Source organism: Vicugna pacos, chromosome X (genome assembly GCF_048564905.1).
Source record: "Vicugna pacos chromosome X, VicPac4, whole genome shotgun sequence".
Lineage (NCBI taxonomy): Eukaryota > Metazoa > Chordata > Mammalia > Artiodactyla > Camelidae > Vicugna > Vicugna pacos.
The window spans coordinates 42618194-42638974 of record NC_133023.1 but is presented as its reverse complement, the minus strand read 5'-3'; the positions used below and the strand labels follow the sequence as shown (position 1 = coordinate 42638974).

The 20781-nt window shown below is 43.6% G+C and overlaps 1 protein-coding gene and 1 long non-coding RNA gene across 4 annotated transcripts in view; one reads left to right on the top strand and one right to left on the bottom strand.

The window, feature by feature from the left end:
* Positions 1-11448, top strand: part of HUWE1 (HECT, UBA and WWE domain containing E3 ubiquitin protein ligase 1) — a 138462-nt gene extending 127014 nt beyond the window's left edge. For 2 of the 3 annotated variants that reach the window (XM_031671111.2, XM_072956710.1), the window contains 16 exons: positions 148-269; positions 385-541; positions 1350-1482; positions 1747-1949; positions 2533-2660; positions 3875-3971; positions 4966-5121; positions 5674-5919; positions 6205-6322; positions 6926-7066; positions 8056-8343; positions 8466-8571; positions 9226-9343; positions 9640-9821; positions 10105-10295; positions 10812-11448. In XM_031671111.2, the coding sequence (XP_031526971.1) occupies positions 148-269; positions 385-541; positions 1350-1482; positions 1747-1949; positions 2533-2660; positions 3875-3971; positions 4966-5121; positions 5674-5919; positions 6205-6322; positions 6926-7066; positions 8056-8343; positions 8466-8571; positions 9226-9343; positions 9640-9821; positions 10105-10295; positions 10812-10914 (2489 nt within the window). In that variant the 3' untranslated portion in view covers positions 10915-11448. The remainder of the gene's footprint in view (positions 1-147; positions 270-384; positions 542-1349; positions 1483-1746; positions 1950-2532; positions 2661-3874; positions 3972-4965; positions 5122-5673; positions 5920-6204; positions 6323-6925; positions 7067-8055; positions 8344-8465; positions 8572-9225; positions 9344-9639; positions 9822-10104; positions 10296-10811) is intronic. The other variant, XM_031671118.2, reaches the window with a different exon arrangement.
* On the bottom strand, positions 11443-17835 carry LOC140692031 (uncharacterized). The gene is made up of 3 exons (XR_012067619.1): positions 17727-17835; positions 12005-12036; positions 11443-11716 (listed from the first exon to the last, which is right to left on the bottom strand). It is a non-coding gene; the product is annotated as an uncharacterized lncRNA (long non-coding RNA).
* Between the last annotated feature and the right edge of the window lie 2946 nt (positions 17836-20781).

Here is a 20781-nt window from a genome sequence, read left to right as displayed (position 1 = left end):
TGGATTTGTCTGTGGTGGGTGGATCTTCATTTTCACTACTTTTCCATTTTGAAGTCCTGTACAGTGCAGTGATTCTTTGGCTCTGCCACTTAAGTCTCTGGCATGCGCACTTCAGAGGCTTACGGTGTTCTGTCTATTTCCTCAAAGCTTCTACTACTACTAAGGCCAGCAAATCTCCAGCAAAGTTGGGTGATATGGGCAGCAGTACTGTGGACTTTAAGATGGTATCCTCTGGCCTCACTGAAAACCAGCTCCAGCTCTCTGTGGAGGTGAGTCCAAGCTCTTCTGACCTCACAAGGTAGGGGGAGAAGAAAGAGTTGACTGGGGTGGATAATGTTTTAGTTCTCAAGTTGGGGCTTACCCCATCTGCCTTCTTTTCCCCAGGTGTTGACATCCCACTCATGTTCTGAAGAAGGCCTAGAGGATGCAGCCAACGTGTTACTGCAGCTCTCTCGGGGGGACTCTGGTACCCGGGACACTGTTCTGAAGCTGCTACTGAATGGAGCCCGCCATCTGGGTTATACTCTTTGTAAACAGATAGGTAATAATAGAAGTAAAGCATCCTGTCTTTCTGAAACCTTCCACTTAGGTGTCACCTCTTTGTGGAAGCCTTCCCTGAACCCACGTGGGGTCATCAGGGGTGGGAGGCTGATAAAGTGATAGAATCAAGGAGTGGAGCTGGGTTTCCTTTCAGCACAGACTCTCTTTGCTCTCTCCCACTCTCATCCCAATCATGGGTCTCTAGATCTAAGCTACCTGCTTAGTTATCTCCTTCTCACAAATGTCCCTGGAGCTGAAGTGATATGAAAGTCAACCAGACTGTATAACCTAGGGTCTTCTTTGTTACATGAGAATTACAAGATTCTCCCAGAAGAGGCAGGCCTCTGACCTTTCTTGACTGATACCATTTATTCAGCATCCATGGGCCAGGCAGTGTCCTAGACACTCTGCTAGACAGTTATCTCCTAATTCTCAAAGCAGCCTTGTGAGATTAGGCAGTATTAATCCCATTATTGAGATGGGTAAGCAAATTGCGGGAGAGGTTAAGCAGTTTGCCTGAAATTACCACAAAAACCTTAGAAGTTCGAGAGGTATACAGGCCTCAAAGGATATTTTTTCCCCTTAGCACTGAGCTGCATTTTGTACAGATTCAATAAATTCTTGAGGCCAGGTAAAGCAGTGGTCTCTGGGCAGTTGATCCATGAGCACACATAGTAAAATGAACGGAGCATAATTCTTGCTCACTCCAGCAAAGAAGATGGCCTAGGAAGGTTTCTTGGAAAGGTTTGGCTTTTAATTGCTTCATTAGGGAAGTCTCCAAACAGTTGCTGGCTCCTCTCCCTGCTCAGGTACCCTCCTGGCTGAGCTACGGGAATACAACCTGGAACAGCAGCGGCGAGCCCAGTGTGAGACCCTCTCTCCTGATGGCCTACCTGAGGAGCAGCCACAGACCACCAAGCTGAAAGGCAAAATGCAGAGCAGGTAAGTGGTAACCACTCATTTGGCTATGGGGCTGGAATTCAGGACATTCTGAAAGGTGGCTCTTGCTGGTTTGCTGGTTATTTATTCCCCCCTCTCTGGGCAGATTTTCTCTCTGTCCTGTATACACTTAACCCTATTTTTTCCTGCTTGTGATATTTCCTTCGGAGATTCCTTACCCCTCTAGTTGACTCCAGAAAGCCCTGCTTGCTGTGGGTGTTTATGCTTTGATGCTCAATATACGTGAGCCACCTCTGCACTATCCAGGTTTGACATGGCTGAGAATGTGGTAATCGTGGCATCTCAGAAGCGACCTCTGGGTGGCCGGGAGCTCCAGCTGCCTTCTATGTCCATGTTGACATCCAAGACATCTACCCAGAAGTTCTTCTTGAGGGTACTGCAGGTCATCATCCAGCTCCGGGACGACACACGCCGAGCTAACAAGAAAGCCAAGCAGACAGGCAGGCTAGGTATGGAACTGGGGTGTCCAGTTGAAGGGCAGGGTTGGTGGTAGAAAAACAAGAGACCCTGGAGGGCAGGACTTAATGTCGTGTCTCCTCCCTGTTTGACCTTTTCAAAAGGAAGTGATGATCCTTTCTTGAAATGTTGGTGGCTGCATTTTGTGTCTCATTCAAGCTATCTACATAAGACATTTCATTAGGGCAAGGGGAGTGGAAATCTGGCAAGGAAATTGGGGGCAGATCTTTTGCTGCACAAGATTGAACTCACTGAATGTTCCTCCTTTTTGCTTCCTTGATCATCCTGGCTAAAACATTGCAGCCATGTTGCTGCAGCCTGCCAAATCCTACATCTTTCCTCCTGTCCCACAGAACCCTCTCACCTGCCACTGTCTGTCTGCTCAGCTCCATTTCCCCTGTCCTTATCTACAACAATAGCTCTTAGTACCTGCTGATGAGCATTCTGGGGCTGCCTGAGCTAAAGCTCAAAGACCTCAGCAAGATGCCCTGTGGCAGCCCAGAAGACAAGAGAGAAAATATTGAGCACTCCCTCTTTATACAATTTACATCTTACCTTCTTTTTTCTTTTCCCCAGGTTCCTCCGGTTTAGGCTCAGCTAGCAGCATCCAGGCAGCTGTTCGGCAGCTGGAGGCTGAGGCTGATGCCATTATACAAATGGTACGTGAGGGTCAAAGGGCGCGGAGACAGCAACAAGCAGCAACGGTTAGCATGATGCCTGTGGCCCCTCATTCATTTGTCTCTCCTCCTTCCCCCACCACATCATCAGTGGGGTTTCATTGCCCTTACCTTGTATGCTTTTGCATCAAGTTTGCTATATGAATGCTTCTGAACAGCAGGGTTATTTTATCTTGGTGCTTTCTTTTTGTTTGTTCCTTGGTTTGTTGGTTTGGTTTGATTTAAAGCTTGGCTATCATACCCCACTCCCAGCTATCCAGTCAACAGTGGCGCTTTGCAAACTGCATAATGCTAAGTGTCTGGGTTCTGAGGGGATGTGGGATAAAGATTTTTTCAGTCTCATGGAACAATGCAAGTACATCAGAGACATCTCAGGAATCCTGCCCTTGAAAATCCCCCAAGCTTGGTACACATCCCATTCAGCCTCTTACGGCTGTGGCTGGTCCCTCCACCCTGGCCATTTCCTCTATTCTTCATGCTCCGTTGGTACCCAGGCACTCAGGCACTTTGAGGAGGAAGCCTTTCAGGTTCCTAGGTAGTCCGTTCATTGTTGGGATCTCAGCACAGAGTGGTTGCAGGAAAAGCCTGGCATCATGCATGTATGCTGTGGCACTCAGTTCTTTTCCTGTCCTTGCACAACATGCGAGTCATCTACTCCAGATGCAGGAAATAAAAGTATCCCAAGGCCTGTTTATCCTTTGTATGTAATTACTATTACGCAGTGTGATTTCATTGAGCATGCTGGAAACAGCCTAAAATTTGAGGGTCGTGGCTCCAACAGGGTAGAAAGGAGAACAGAGAAACTATTATTCTGGAGTATTTTTTCTGCGCAGTCTCTTTTTCACACCTGATAGGACAGATGTTGGCTTTTCAAATAATCCCACTCATCAAAGGTTGCACTAATTCCCCTGCAAACTTATCTTCTGCCCATCTGAGCTTTATTTGCACACACACACCCATCTGAGCTTTACACACACACACGCACACACGCACACACCCATGCACGCATCCAGGGAGCTCTTTGGAAAAGCTTCTAGCTCAGGGTGGAAGGCAGCAAAGGAAGTAGGAAGGCCATTCTTTTGTCTTGGAGAGCTACATAATGAAACTTCTGTCCATATGAGAATATATGGGAGGCTTCTTTCCAAGCTTATGATACGTGAGAGGTTGTAGGCAGCCTCTGTCCTGTCCCTGAGGAAAGCAGAGTTGCACCCTTTATGTGACTTTGTTTCCCTTTTATCCAGTCGGAGTCAAGCCAGTCAGATGCATCTGTCCGAAGGGAAGAATCACCCATGGATGTGGACCAGCCATCTCCCAGTGCTCAAGATACTCAGTCCATTGGTCAGTACTTATTCCTATTTCTAGCCCAACAAAAGGGAGAGCCAGTCTTCATAGAACATCTGCTGGATCCCCTGCTTTCAACATACATAAGCTCAGGGTTTTCCAATTTGCTTAAGTGAACAGTGGTTTCTGTATGTTAATAAGCACTTAACAGTCAACTAAGATTACTAACCATCACCATATGGTCCTCATTGGAGATTCATAGCACACATTGTGATTTCTGTAGTATAGAAACTATAATATGATAGTGTGTGTGGAGACAACATGTGTTTGTCTTGGCTCTTTGTTTTCTATCTCTGGGACCTGAGGCAAACCTCTTTCATTTTCTTCGTTTAAAATAGAGATGGGGTGGGGGGAGGGCATATAGCTCAGTGGTAGAGCACATGCTTAGCATGCACGAGGTCCTGAGTTCAATTCCAAGTACTTCCATAAATAGGTAGGTAGGTAGAGATGTTCATGGTTAGTACTGAACGAGTTAACAAGTGTGTGTATGGCACATAGAGCAGTACCTGGCACACAGTGGATGCTATTATTAGCAGCATTTTCCAAGGTTAATGTTGTATAGAATACTTGTTGGCAACCTTTTAACACATTCCTGTAGATACAGATAGTGTTATCATAGGACATCATTTTAAAAATATATTAAATAATTTAATAATTCACAGGTTCTCTGAGAGCTAATAAGACAATGAGTAGACCAGCACTGTCTGGTAGAATTTTCCTGCAGTAGCCACTAGCCACATGTAGCTACTGAGCACTTGAAAAGTGTTTAGTGCAACTGAGGAACCAAGTTTTTTCCTACATTAATTTTATTCAGTTTAAATGCTGTCCACTGTAGGACTAGAGCTTGCTTTCAGATATCACTCAGTTACTCAGTAGCCAGTGGGCCAACCTGCTTGATCTGTCTAATGGCCTTTGCATTTGGTCTGGGAAAAATCTAAATGAAGGAAAAGCTTTGAGGGCTCTCTGACTCTCTCCTCTGTGTGGCCTCTAGGCTCAGATGGAACTCCACAAGGGGAGAAGGAGAAAGAGGAAAGGCCACCTGAATTACCCCTGCTCAGTGAGCAGCTGAGCTTGGACGAGCTATGGGACATGCTGGGAGAGTGTTTAAAGGAGCTGGAGGAATCCCATGACCAGCATGCGGTGCTAGGTGAGTTGTGGCTTAAGGACCCAGGTCCCGACCCACTGATCTGCTATGGGGCCCTTTTTGCCAGCTTAATTTTCTTCCGTCCAGATTACTCCTCTCCCTTAGTGTCTCTGTAATGAGAGTTCAAAGGAGAGGTTTTTTCCCTCTGACTTCAGTGTCAGAAAAAAATTTGCCTTCTCTTTTGGTAGCTGGTAGCTTTTACTTTTTAGACCAAGGGAATTTTTGTAACTGGTTGCCTATCCCAGTTTTCTTTGGCTTCAAGGAAGTTCTGCCTTCCTGTATGGTTTCATTTTTCTATGGTACCATTGTATTTGTCTTGCAAGTTTTCATTACTTTTTAATATGGTACTTTTGAAATTTGAGTATGAAGGCAAAGAGGTTGGGAAGTTCTGCCTTCCTCTATGGTTTCATTTTTCTATGGTACCATTGTATTTGTCTTGCAAGTTTTCATTACTTTTTAATATGGTACTTTTGAAATTTGAGTATGAAGACAAAGAGGTTTGTATATTGAAGTTTGTAAAGTAAAATGTCACTTTCCTGTCATTCCTACCCCCAGTGCTACAGCCTGCTGTTGAGGCCTTCTTTTTGGTCCATGCCACAGAACGGGAGAGCAAGCCTCCCGTCCGAGACACCCGTGAGAGCCAGCTGGCACACATCAAGGACGAGCCTCCTCCACTCTCTCCTGCCCCCTTAACCCCAGCCACTCCTTCTTCCCTTGACCCATTCTTCTCCCGGGAGCCCTCGTCTATGCACATCTCCTCAAGCCTGCCCCCTGACACACAGAAGTTTCTTCGTTTTGCAGGTACAGGGAACTCTTAGGCCCCCAAACGTACAAGGCTTCATTTTTTTTTACAGGGTCATTTCATACATTTCACCCTTAGCTGATTTGTAGTGGGAGAGGGAGAGAGAGCAAGAGAGAGAGAGTTGTAAAGTGAGGCTAATGGGGTAGGGACTGGGTCTGGAAGTCCTTGTGTGCCATACTACTTTTTCCCTGAAACAAAGAAGAGAGAGTTGCTAGCTGGTTGGCTATCATCCATTCTTCTGGGACCCATGATGTGCTGATTCCTGCTGTCCTTTATTCCCTCAGAGACTCATCGCACTGTGTTAAACCAGATCCTACGGCAATCCACCACCCACCTGGCTGATGGGCCTTTTGCTGTCCTGGTAGACTACATTCGTGTCCTCGACTTTGATGTCAAGCGCAAGTATGTGCCCTGGATATTGTGGAGATGGGAACTCTCTAATTGGTATCTTCCCTCCCAGAAAGGAACTAAAATTCTTCCTGCGGTGGGGTTTTCAGGGAAAGAAGTTTCCCTTGGTGGCAGCCCTTGGAATGGCACTTGGTTGGGGGAGACAGTCATCTGTGCCACTGACAGTCATCGTACCTAAATACTCCCTGGCCTTCTTCAACCCCAGTCTCCATTCTTCATTAGAGGAATGTGAGCCTTTGTTTAACCTTATGATTTCTAAAGTCTCGATCCAGCCTTTGGGGTAATACAAGGATATCCAGGTAGCCACAATATATACTTACAGCAGGGCTTGGGGGAGTGGAGGGGTTCCACAATACTCTTGTCGCTTTTACTTTTCTCTTCCTTCCTGTGCACCTACACATGCTTACGTGCTTGTTGCAGAAATTCTGTGGCACAATGTCTGTTGGCCCTTACTTGATGGAGATGGAAAAAAACTTAAGAGTTGGTAGTAAATGACCTACCTCTCCCAAATCCTGGGCATTTCCCCAGGGGAACAGGTGGGGAGAAGTTTGCTCTGCCACTCCTAACTTTATTTTCCTTCCTTTACTCCCTCCCAAGATATTTCCGCCAAGAGCTGGAGCGTTTGGACGAGGGGCTCCGGAAAGAAGACATGGCTGTGCATGTCCGCCGTGACCATGTGTTTGAAGACTCCTATCGTGAGCTGCACCGGAAATCCCCTGAAGAAATGAAGAATCGATTGTAAGAGCCCAGAGCAGAGAATAGACAGGATGGGAGGGTTGGGGCCCTTCCTACGTGGTAGTGAAGGCTTACTCGGGGCCCAAATGTGTAGGGGAACTTAGGGAGGTGCTACCCTCCTCAGTAGGAATTCCTAATAGGAATCCAGCATAGAAAATCTCACCGAGCTGTCTCCCATCTTCTCTGCTCAGTCTCATGAGACTGGTCTTCCGCTGGCCAGCTGGCCCTTGGGATGAGCTACCCAACAGTTCCTAGACAGACAGGAGAGTCTTTGGCATTTATAAAGGTACACCTAATGGCTTTGCAAAGAGAGCTTTCTCCATTGCCACACTAGGGACGGGAAGCCTGCTGAGCAAATGGTACCCTGCGTTGGGGAAGACCATACTTGCAAGAGTGGCTCCCCACCAAATTGGTAATCTGCTCATTGGTGATTCTGATGCCACCTAGAGGAGATTGGCAGTTTGCAATACCAAGTGTCATGGGAGCCTATAAGATTATAGACCTATTGAAGTAGTTTGATGCTCCTGAACTCAAAAACTTGATTCCTCCCTTCCCTTGTGGAATGGGCTTACTATCCATATAATCACACAGGAAGTCAGAGAGTCTTCCAAAACCAACTGAGCCCTGCTCCCCCACCACCAAATCCTTAAAGACATCAGACTCTGAGCTCAGCTCTCTTTGATACCATTTGATCACTCCTCTCCCTCCTTTCCCTAAGGGAGGCCTTAGTAGGATACCTTTCCTGTTAGCATTTTCTGGAATATCAGTGAGCCTTAACTGATATTTCAAAACAGCTCTTCCATCAGTGATACCCTTTTTTGTCCCAGATCCACACCTCTCCTCTGAGCTCTCCTGGCACTGCATTTACCACTGTTCTTTGACCCTGCACCCCCCTCAGCCACTGCTTCAGTCACTCACTTGGGTCATGCTGCACAAATAACTGGATTTGTCCTAGGCTTTCCACACATCTCTGTTTCTGCTCTCTTATGCAGGTATATAGTCTTTGAAGGAGAAGAAGGGCAGGATGCTGGAGGGCTCCTGCGGGAGTGGTATATGATCATCTCTCGAGAGATGTTTAACCCCATGTATGCCTTGTTCCGTACCTCACCCGGTGATCGGGTCACCTACACCATCAATCCATCTTCCCACTGCAACCCCAACCACCTCAGCTACTTCAAGTTTGTTGGACGCATTGTGGCCAAAGCTGTATATGACAACCGCCTCCTGGAATGCTACTTTACTCGGTCCTTCTACAAACACATCTTGGGCAAGTCTGTCAGGTGAGGATGTGGGACAGTCCTGGGACTGTCCTCAGTCCTGAAAAATTGGTCCTTTTCTTGTGTCCCACCCCTAGACTGCCTCTCCTCCATCTCAGCTCATGATTCTAATTGTGTTTATCTAGGTATACGGATATGGAGAGCGAAGATTACCACTTCTATCAGGGCCTGGTTTATCTGCTGGAAAATGATGTCTCCACGCTAGGCTATGACCTCACCTTCAGCACTGAGGTAGGTCAGGAAATCCTGACCACAGCACATCCCCTGCTAGTCTAGGAAACTCAATGTGGGCTTGTCCTCCAACTGGCATTGGATAACCTTTCATGCTTCTAAAGAAGCGTCTTGATGTCTTAAAGTCTTATGCCCCATTCCCCATCCAACAGAGAGCAGTGGATATTTGTATGAGACAGCACAAACAAAAAAAAAGCAGAATTTGTAAAACAATCCAGGCTTTTCCCTAGTTTCCCTTATATTAAAAAAGTACTCTAGTACATTATTCTTTATTCCCAAAGGTAGTTCACTATAGAAAAATTGTACAAATAGAGATAAAAGAAAAGCAATTTTTTAAGGTTACTTTTCTCCCAGATTGTTTCCCATAAAGAATATGTTTTGTTTTGTTAATGTATTTTAGCCATGCCCTTTTTGCTTTTACCGCTGACAAATTTCCTTCCTTTTGGCCTTTATGTGTTTTAGGGCCAAACTCTTGCCCTTTCCCTATTAGTGAGTTATAAGTTCATGAGAAAAGTCACTGTTTTTTATGACCTTGCTTCATTTCTCTGCCCAGGACACAGCAAAGAGTTTAGGATGTGTTACCAGGTATTTATGTAAGTAAGTCCCATCCTAGACCAAATCTGAGTCATGTTATTGGTATTTTGGATATTCTAGGTCCAAGAGTTTGGAGTCTGTGAAGTTCGTGACCTCAAACCCAATGGAGCCAACATCTTGGTAACAGAGGAGAATAAGAAGGAGTATGTACACCTGGTGTGCCAGATGAGAATGACAGGTAGGGGAAATAGTCCCGTAGACCCCCTAGTTGCTCAATATGGAAAGAGGTCAGGCTTCACTCATTTCACAGACATTGCTTCTTTTCCACTGTGCCAGCCACAAATGCCTTGCATAAAAGGAGTTAAGAAACCTGACAAACATATATTTCCCTTCATCTACCCTCATACAGGGGCCTAGGAACAGAGTGGTAGGTGAAGTAAGCAGATCAGTCCACATCCAGCCAGACTGGGGATCTCTGACCTGTAACAGCTGCATAAGTTTGGATGCCACGTGGCTTGTTGTTTCTCTCCCCAGGAGCCATCCGCAAACAGCTGGCGGCTTTCTTAGAGGGCTTCTATGAGATCATTCCAAAGCGCCTCATTTCCATCTTCACTGAGCAGGAGTTAGAGCTGCTTATATCAGGACTGCCCACAATTGACATTGATGATTTGAAATCCAACACTGAATACCACAAGTACCAGTCCAACTCTATTCAGGTGAGCTGCTGCTGGTATCCCTCCCTGAATCCGTAAGCAGTGCTAGTTTCTATGACACCAAATAAACCAGTACTCTTAGGAGAAGGGTGATTTGAATAACAGCTTATCTGTACCTAACTCTTAACTCTTCTGGACTGTTTTCAGGTAATGTTCTTGCTCATCTTATGAGTGGAAGAACTAAAACCTGTCTCACAGAAGGGACTTGCCTAACAGTGCAAATCCCATCCCCCTTCCTTCCAGGAGCTCTCTGCCTCATGCTGGCTTCTTATGTCCTTTCCTGCAGATCCAGTGGTTCTGGAGAGCATTGCGTTCTTTCGATCAAGCTGACCGTGCCAAGTTCCTCCAGTTTGTCACGGGTACTTCCAAGGTGCCCCTGCAAGGTTTTGCTGCCCTTGAAGGCATGAATGGCATTCAGAAGTTTCAGATTCATCGAGATGACAGGTCCACAGACCGCCTGCCTTCAGCTCACACATGGTAAGAGGAAGGGTTTGTTCTCCTTTTCAGCATTTGGATGGAACTTGCATATTTGTCACTTCTGGCCCCACCTACCCTGGACCTGGGGTAGCTCACAGTTTGGTGGTTTTGTGGAGAAGGTGATATTTGAGATGAGAAGCTGGCCCAGATTCACAGTGAGGCTGGGGAGACATTGCAGGTGAGCACTACTACGTGCAAGCAAGGTGTATTCCAAGGGCTCAGCATGGCTAGAGTGAGGAGTTGCAGGGATCAGAATGCTGAAGAACTCAGCAGAGGTGACCAGTGACCCTGAGTGCCTGTTTGGAGCTTTCATGTTGGGCTGTGGTATTTAAGGAGGGAGTTACAGGGTCAGGTTTATGTTTTAGGTGCTTGGTGGCCAGTATTGGGGCCAGATTAGAGGAGGGCAGACAGGGCTAGGACAGGATTGGGAGTTCGCAAGCAAAAGTCAGGTTGGCACCATGGGGACACAGGGATTTATCGTTTTCTGTCCTAAACTGATCTTTCTTCTTTCCCTAGTTTTAATCAACTGGACTTGCCTGCCTATGAGAGCTTTGAGAAGCTCCGCCACATGCTACTACTGGCCATCCAGGAGTGCTCTGAAGGCTTTGGGCTGGCCTAATAAGGCCCCGCCCACCACTGTGGGGTTTTTCTACCATTGTTGGACCTGGAAAGGGGGGAAATGAAAACAAAAAAGAACCAGAAAGAAAATGTCAAAAACCAATAAATGAAATCCACCAACTCACCATGTGTGTGTCCCAGCTGCCCCAGCTGCCCCAGCTGCCCCAGCGCATACCCTTTCCCCCTTTCGTGCTCATTCTCTCTCCCCCCTCCCTTTTCCTCATCTCCTCTCCCCGTTCCATGCCGTCCATGATCCCTACCCCATGTGTTAAAAAGGCAATAGCCTTTGCAGGGACCTGTTTGTCCCAACTGTTTGAACAGTGTGCTCCTCAGATTCTGTGTTCAGAAGGATTTGCTGCATTGAGACTTGAAACCTTTGGATAGGGGAAAAATTATATATATATATATTTTTTTGTTCTGTTTGCATTTCTTAATTTGTGCTTGGAATGTGTTGATGTGCACAGCTAATGATTCAATGCGAGACAAGATTGGCGTCTGTGTTGTGGAGGTTTCAAATAAAGAGCACTCTTCATAACTCACTTTTCACAATGGAGTTTTTTTCAAATTTAAAAACAAATAACTCTTGAGCACATGCTAGGTGTCTGGACAAAAGATCCAGATAGCTCTCCAGAAAACCATCTCTGCCACCACACTGGTACATCCTCCTCCTTCAGAGTCGGTTTCCCCACAGTCCAGAGAGCAGCAGCCACCAGGAACCAGGGGAATCTTTTTCAGAATGAGATCTGCACTTGGGGGTTGTGGTGGTGTAGAGATTACAGTCAAGGACAAAGCATCACCTTGCTCTAGGGGAACAAACAAACAGGTTGTAAGAAACATTCTGAGAATTGACTCAACCCAACCAACCGAAGGATCTATTTGGTGAGCCTTTACAACAGTCTCAAGTCTGGAGCTCAGTTTAAAATTTTCATTTCGTTTATCAATGTTTTACTTTAGAAATAAACAAATATTAGTAAGCAAGTAATTTGACTAGCTCTCCAAAACAGTCTTCCCATCCTTATTGTTTCTGTTTTGTCATCTGTTTGTCTACCAGTCTGTTCACAGGTCACCCAGCAGTCTCTTGTGGTTCTTACTCCATCCAGCACTTGAAGTTGATCTCTAAGGACTTTGAGGAAAAGAAAAAAGTAATAAAAATTCAGTTAGAAAAATAACCTCAATTGGTACTTGCTTTGTATGGTTTTTCTCATTCTCTGAGGCTCTACTTAAAAGACTTTCCCCTTGACCAATTCCCAGAGTGTGGATCTAGGAAAGCTGTGGTGTGTGTGTCCTTAAGCTGATCCCTTGGTCCTGATGTAAATGGCTACTAGACGCTTTATTTCAACGTTCACATTTGTCTGCTCCTGGCCCTCCTGACCACTGAGAAGACAAATGAACAACCCTTTCCCTGCTATTGAGTTTCTAGTCAAGGGGAGGGGACTGGTTAGTTCTGTAGCCAGACGTAGGAAGGGGGTCTCTGGATGCCAAGAGCAGAAGTACCTAATCTAGCCTGGGAGATCAGGGAAGGCTTTCTTTTGTCAGTGATTCTGAATCATTAGGCTGTATGGGAGTTTAGATTAAGTAGGGGAGGATAATCTAGGCCAAGGCAGCAGGAGTCCAGTCGATAGGGCATGGCTGAAGCAAAGGATGGTGGCCTGAGGTGAGGTAGGGAGTCCAGTGGGGCTTTAAAATGAGTAAATAACCAGAAATAGAGTAGAATTGATCAAAAAGGCTTAACTGGTTCTTTGAAAAGTCTAAGTAGAATAAAGCTCTGACATTTAAATTTGAAAGGGATGCAAGCATAGGGAACTGGATGTGGAAGTTGGAAGTACAGATGGAATAATCCTTCTGAAGGAAATAAATGAAACTAATTTAATGGCATACCATCAAAAATGTGACAGTATGGGATATGCGTATGGTGTGACGCTCCACCTCAATGTCAAAAGAGAAAAACTTTGTCAATAGATGTAAGGCATTTACTACCACTCAGTAACTATTCCTGGCAACTTTTAAAGGTAAAGGTACTACCTATAAGGTAGCGTCAGACCAACAGCTAACATCACACTGCAAGCACAGGATGGTCAGTTACCATTATTAACACTGTTCTGCCAGTTCTAACCCTTTCAATAAAGCAGGAAACAAGGTACAGCCATTGGAAAACTATTTGCTAAACCAAGAGAATCAAGTCATCATAACTTACAAGTGAGTCTAGCAAGAGGCCTGGTTATAATGAACAAAATATTCATGTAAACAGTTACTGCCCAACAGGCATAGTCTGATAAAGTCATAATGAAATCCTATATAGCAGTAAAAATGTATCCATTGCATATATCAACATGCACAGTCTCAAAGGTAAACAAAAAGTACGAGAACTGCCTATTTAAAAATTGGAAAACAGTACTATATACATAGGTACCAAGAGCATGAAAAACCACATCCACATGTAGGAAGTTTGAAAACCCTTGCATGAGTGTGACAAAGTACTGCATGATATTCAGGATAAGCTATGGGGGACAAGAGGTACATTGCCCAGAGGGCATCAACTACATTAATGTTTTATTTAAGCTGGAGTGGTGCTGGATACATAAGTGTTCCTTATAGTACTATATAATACTTAATAATTTTTATATACCTGAGATATTTCATAATTCTTTGAGATGGACGGTTTATTAAATTTCACAGTGCATTTGAGGCAGGCATCAGGGGAATCAGTAATAGACCTAATTTCACATGAAGGCTAATTAACAGCTGCTTGCATGATATGATTAAACATGTCTTTTTTTTTTTTTTGAAGAGTTAGTTATTTAGGTTTTTGGGGGAAGGAGGTAATTAGGTTTATTCATTTATTTTTAGAGGAGGTCCTGGTTCAATCCCCAGGACCTCCTGTATGCTAAGCATGTACTCTACCACTTGAGCTATACCCTTCCCCCCAAACATGTCTCTTTTTGCCCCCTAATAATTCTCTCTACCGATCTGTGTGTTACAATTACCACTGGTTATCTCCTTATTAAAGTAGTCCCCTTCTCATAAAATTAGCATGATCATATAATTTGTCATCCAAACAGGCCAATTTAAGAGTAAAAAGGGCCACAGGTGCAAATGAACCCAGATAAACTGAGATATTTGGCTCTACACTTATGAAACATGTATGTCTCGGCTGGAGAAACAATTATTACCCATCACACTTCTATTGAGCACTTACCATGTACTGACAACACAGAGAAAGTCTGTTTTCCAAAAACTCAGTGAAGGGAAGGAGGTGGGTGTTGGGAAAGAACAGGGGGCGATGGGTACACGAGACTTGACAGGCAGGGGTAGCAGCATTAAACATTTCCTCAAATACAAGCAATGATCAGTTCGAAAACATAAGAGGAAATAGATTCCTTTCACAATAATAACATAAAATACCAAAGAATAAATTTAAGAAGCAGTGTTTGGGAGCCATGTGAAGAAGAAAGTTGCAAAACTCTTATTTATAAGAAGCATAAAAAGAGGCAAATAAATGAAGAGACTTACTTTGTTCATTTGCATAAAAATACAAGTATAGCTGACCTTGAGACTTTGGGGAACAATCTGACATGCTAAACGAGGTGGGAGTTAAAATGGGCAGAGTTGACAGAATGGCCTCAGCCATGAATATCGGGGTGCTGTGGTCTACTGTAGACAAAATGAAGAGCCAGTTAGGGGAGGAATAGCTTTGTCACTGTTAAGTTTGGGAAACTTGCCTAAGTATCAGAAGGGGAAAAAAATCTGAAGTTTGCTCCACACTTCACACTAAATGAAATCCAAGTGGAAGATTCAAGCATAAAAAACATCAACTTATTTTTTTGGGTGGATAACAACTGATCTGGAATACGGAAAATCATTAGTGTTAACTAAAAACTACAAAAGACATCATAATGGGAAAGACCAATATATTTGACTACTAAAACGTCGGCAACATCATGAGCAGAATTAAAAAGCAATGGCAATCTATGGAAAAAAGTACATCTCTAACAGGCAACGGGTTAATCCTTAATATACATATTTACCTATATGTATAATTTTTTTAATTTACAAATCACTAAGAGACAAACTCCCCAACAGAAAAACATCCAAGGACACTAAAAGGCAATTCACAAAAGAAGAAATACAAATGAGCAATAAGCATACATAATTGCTTACCTCTGTGATAATTATTATTACCTCTGTAATAATCAAAGATCCAATAAAAGCCCAATAAAAACCACTTTTCAAATTGAACTATATACACATGCATGTGTCTGTGTGTGTGTTAACACAAGTGGGAGAGAATGTGAAGAAACAGGCACTGTCCTACGCTGCTGAGAAATTGGCACTACTTTTCTAATGCGTAATTTTGTGAAATCTACCAAGAAAAAGGAAAGCAGCCCCCGACTTCCGGGAGCTGGCCTGGCATTCACAGTTGGGCCTTGGTGTTCCGTTGAACATAAACACAGAATGTTAACATTAGACAAGGCCACTCTGTGACCGTGATAAAGACAAAATTGAAACCACTCCATAATCGTATCTGAACACAGACAATACGTAAACATTGTCCCTCAAACCACAAAAATAAACCAAACATCCCCTATCCTGATTAATCTGAGTGGCTGCTGTTTTTTTTTTAACCAATTACAGCTTAAGTCTCTCTCTAGTCTGTCCTCTCTATAGAGATGTATTGGCATACCCAATCATAAAATTACCCCCAATTCTGGATAATATTCAATCTAGAGCAAAACGTCACTTCCTTAAACCATCCCCAAATCACCTAACACGAGCCCAAATCCTATGATATATCTTTTCCTGTACTGAGATGCCCCACAGACCCCCACGCTGTGTGTTCTCCCTCACTGCCAACATGATTGACTCAGGGCGGGTTCACGCTCCTGGCCTTTGGCTGCAAGGGTACTGCCACTATGAAGAATCTTAAAACATACATAGAAAAGTGCCAATAATATGATTCCTACTTCAGTCAATGTTTTTTTTTTTAATATTCACAAGTTCAGTGGAAACTGGCAGCCCAAACTTTTTGACTTGTAGACACAACACGGTGTGTGCATGTGTGTGTGTGGTTGCTATGAATGGTTTGGGGTGGACATGTCTCCTCCAGGTCCCACAGTCACCACTACTCCTTATACCCCCCTGCTTTGTTCACTCATTCATTCAACAAACATTTATTGAACACCTACTGTGTGCCAGCTGGGGATGCATCAGTGAACAGTCAGATATAAATCCCTGCCATCTTGAAGCTGATATTCTAACAGGGAAGGCAGACAATAAACAAATATGTCAGAGAGTGAATGATATATTTTCTTCTCTGAAGAAAAATAAAGCAAAGTAAAAGGATAGAGAGTTGAGGGTGAGTGTATTTTAGCCATCGTGGCCAGAGGAAGGCCTCTCCGAGGAGGTGACATTTGAGCTTGGAAGGCCTGCTTGGAAGAAGTGAGGGTATAAGCCATTGGAGGGGCTCAAGGAAGAGTGTTCCAAACAGTACAGAGGTTCCTCAAAAAACTAAAAATAGAACTACCATATGATCCAGCAATTCCACTTCTGGGTATTTATCCAAAGAAAATGAAAACACTAATTCAAAAAGATATATGAGGGGGAGGCTCAGTGGTAGAGTGCATGCTTAGCATGCATGAGGTCCTGGGTTCAATCCTTAGTACCTCCATTATAAATAAATAAATAAACCAAATTACCTCCCCCTAAAATTTTTTTTAAAAAGATATGTACCCCAGTGTTCATAGCAACATTATTTACATTTGCCAAAATATGAAAGCAACCTAAGTGTCCATAAACAGATGAGTGGTATTTATACATAATGGAATACTACTTGGCCATTAAAAATAATGAAATTTGGTCATTTGCAACAACGTGGATGGACCTAGAGGGTATTATGCTAAGAGGAATAAATCAGACAGAGAAAGACAAATACCATATGATATCACTTATATGTAGAATCTCAAAAACAAAACAAATGAACAAACAAAATGAAACAGAAGCAGACTTATAGATACAGAGAGCAAACTGGTGGTTGCCAGAGGGGAGGGGACTAGGGGTTAGGCGAAATAGGTGAAGGGGATTACGAGCTACAAATTTCCGGTTATAAAATAAGTCACAGGGACATAATGTACAGCATAGGAACTATAGTCAATAATACTGTAATAACTTTGTATAGTGACAGGTGGTAACAGACTTATCATTGTGATCATTTTGTAATGTATAAAAATATCAAATCACTATGTTGTACATCTGAAACTAATACTGTATGTCAATTATAATTCAATAACAAAGAAAAAGGAAGAGTGTTCCAGGCTGAGGGAGTGTAAAGGCTCTGATACACATGGCATCTGGAAGGAAGACCAGTGTGGCTCTAGGGAGGTGAGTGATGGCAAGTTGTCTCGGGGAGAGTGGGTGAGAAGGGCCAGAGTAGGGGCCGGGAAAGCCTGCAAGAGGCTGCTGCTGCCTCCTTCCAGGTAGGGCACAAGTTACCTGCCAAGACTCTGGAAAGAGTCCTTAATAGGCTTATGCATGCATGAGGGAACTGGGGGGATGGGTCGGTGGGCACAAGGCATTGTTAAGGGGATAGGGGACTGGAGACCTGAGGTGAGCGAGAGCCTCAAAATGATGCTTGAGATTTTGTCTGTATTACTGTAGTGGTGGTGGTGGTGGTGTTTTCGTTGTCTGTTTTTCACCGTGGCCATGTATTTCTGCAATTAAAAATTAATAGCCTAGTTTCAGTGGGCATGCCCTGCCCCCTCCCCTCCTAGACGCAATCCTTGGAAACTAGAAGCATCCTGCCCAGCCCAGCACGCCTACCGCAGTGAGGACCCGTCCAACTCCTCCAACTGTGCCCTGGACTTCGCCAGTTCTGGTACTGAAAATCCCACGTCCCGGGCGAGCCCTCGGTGACCCACTGGCTCTTCCGCCGGGGCAGAGAAGGCGGGGCTGCCTGGACCTCCAGCCACTGGCAGAGCGCTACGTGGCGCCTAGGCGCGCTCTGCCCAGCAACCGCGCGGGACTTCTCCCGGGGCAGCTCCGAGGTCCCTCCCTGGGACCGCCTCTCCTGGAAAATCAGCCTCGGTGATTCTGTGTTAGTGTGACTGGAGAACTTGGGGGATGGGGCATTAGTTCTGTGTCGGGGAGTTTGTGTGATTGTATGACTGGATATGACTGTGTACGTGACTGTGTGTAACCGAATGGGTGTGGGCAGGGGCGCGTTACTGTGCGTCTGTGATTCCAGAGTAGGAGTGTGACTGTGACCATGGCTGGCCGAGATCTGGTGCCTTGGGCTTGGTGATTGTGTGAATGTCAGTCAATGCCTGATGTGAAAAACTGGCCAATACTAAGGGTGTCTATGTTCTGGGACAAGGGTGTGTGTGTGTGTGTGAGAGAGAGAGAGAGAGAGAGAGAGGCGTGAGCACATGCCCACATGGGATTGCTTCTGTGTTTGGAACTGGGTTTCTTGTAGCCAAAAAGTGTCTCTGTGTGTCCTGGGTCTTTTGGTAGTGGGCTCAGACTGGCCTGGGTGCAAATCCTGGCTCTGCCACTTACTGGCCATGTAACCTTGAACAAAGTACTGACCCTCTCTGTTCCTCGGTTTCCTCATCTGCAGAACACAAATCATTTCTACTTGGTGGAGCATAAAATGAAGCAATGCTTGTCTGAAGCTCAAGACAGTGCCTGGCCCACAGGAAGCACTGGGTAAACATCAGCCTGTATTAACAGGTGGCTATATCTACAAGAGTCTGCACCTGTGATTCTGCATTTCAGAGATCATGCACCTATGTGTGACTCTCATGGGGTTTATCAGTTCAAGAAATATTAATTTGTTACCTACCAGATACCAAACACTAGACACTGCATATGCAGTTATGAAAAAAAAAGTCACATCCCCTGCCACCTTCAGGATCTGACCCATACCAACCTCTTTTAACGCTAGATACATATTTGCTGATGTGCAAATGTGCACAAATGTATTGCAGGAAACAGATGGAGATGATTTCAGTCAATAGGTGACTAGTTATATTTGTTATAGTCCATCTTAATTATGCCCTTTAAGCCTCTTGGGGTTAGTAACTTGTCACCCTTTCTTGACTCTGTTCTGTTCCATTGATGTATTTGTCTATCTTGATTCTAATATCATGCCATTTTGATTACTGAAGCTTTATAATAAGCCTTGAAATCAGGTAGCATTAGGCCCTCCAACTTTGTTCTTCTCTTATAATATTGCTTTGGCTATTGTAAGTCATTTGCATTCTATATGAATTTTATAATCTTGTCAATTTTCATACACCCCCCCCCCAAAAAATCCTCCTGGTATTTTGATTGGGATTTCATTGCATCTATAGATTAATTTGAGAACTGACATTGCAACAATATTCCAATCCATAAACATGGTATATCTCTCCATATATGTAGGGCTCCTGAATTTCTCTCAGAAATATTTAGTGCTTTTCAGTAGAAAGGATTTGCAAGTCTTTTGCTAAAATTTCCCTAAGCATTTTCCTAAATTTCTTTCTATAATACTATATTTTTTCCATTTTTTATTGAAGTATATAGTTGGTTTACAATGTGTGACAATTTATGGTGTACAGAATAATGTTTCAGTCATACATAAACATACATACATTCCTCTTTGTATTCTTTTTCATTACAGGTTACTACAAGATATTGAAAATATCCTCTGTACTATACAGTAGAAACTTGTTTATTTTATATATAGTAGTTAGTATCTGTAGAGCTCGAAGTCCCAATTTATCCCTTCCCACAACCTTCCTCCTTGATAACCATGTTTGTTTTCTATGTCTGTGAGTCTATTTCCATTTTGTAAATAAGTTTATTTGTATCATATTTTCATATCATAGATTCCACATATAAATGATGTCATATGGCATTTTTCTTTCTCTTTCTGGCCCACTTCACTTAGAAGGACGATCTCCAAGTCCATCCATATTGCTGCAAATGGCATTATTTTACTCTTTTTTATGGCTGAGTAGTGTTCCATTGTATATATGTACCACATCTTTTTTATCCAGTCATCTGTTGATGGACATTTGGGTTGTTTCTATGTCTTGGCTATTGTAAATAGGGCTGCTATGAACATTGGGGTGCATGTGTCTTTTGGAATTAGAGTTCCCTCCAGATATATGCCCAGGAGTGGGATTGCTGTTTCATATGATAAGTCTATTTTTAGTTTCCAAGGAATCTCCATACTGTTGTCCATAATGGCTGCGCCAAACTACATTCCCACCAACAGTATAAGAAGGTTCCCTTTCCTCCACACCCTATCCAGCATTTTATCGTTTGTGGACTTTTTAATAATGGCCATTCTGACTGGTGTGAGGTGATACCTCACTGTAGTTTTCATTTGCATTTCTCTGAAATTAGTGATATTGAGCATTTTTTCATGTATCTATTGGCCATTTGTATGTCTTCATTGGAGAATTGCTTGTTTAGGTCTTCTGCCCATTTTTGGATTGGATTGTTTATCATATTATATTTTTAATTTCAATTTCTGACTATTGATAATGTATAGAAATACAATTTTCTTTTCTATTAAACATGTATCCTGCAATCTGGCTAAACTTACTTATTAGTTCTGGTAGCTCTTTTGTAGATTCCATAGGATTTTCTACATAGATAATCATTTTGTGTTCAAGTAAAGACAGTTTTACTTCTTTTCCAATCAGTCTGATTTTTATTTCTTTTTCTTGCCTTATCACCCTGGCTAGACCCTCCAGCGGAATGTTAAATAGAAATGGTAGGAGTAGGCATCCTTACCTTTTTCCTGATCTTAGGGTGAAAACACTATGTCTTTTACCTTTAAGAATGAAATTAGCTGTACTTTTTTGTAGGTACACTTTATCAGGTT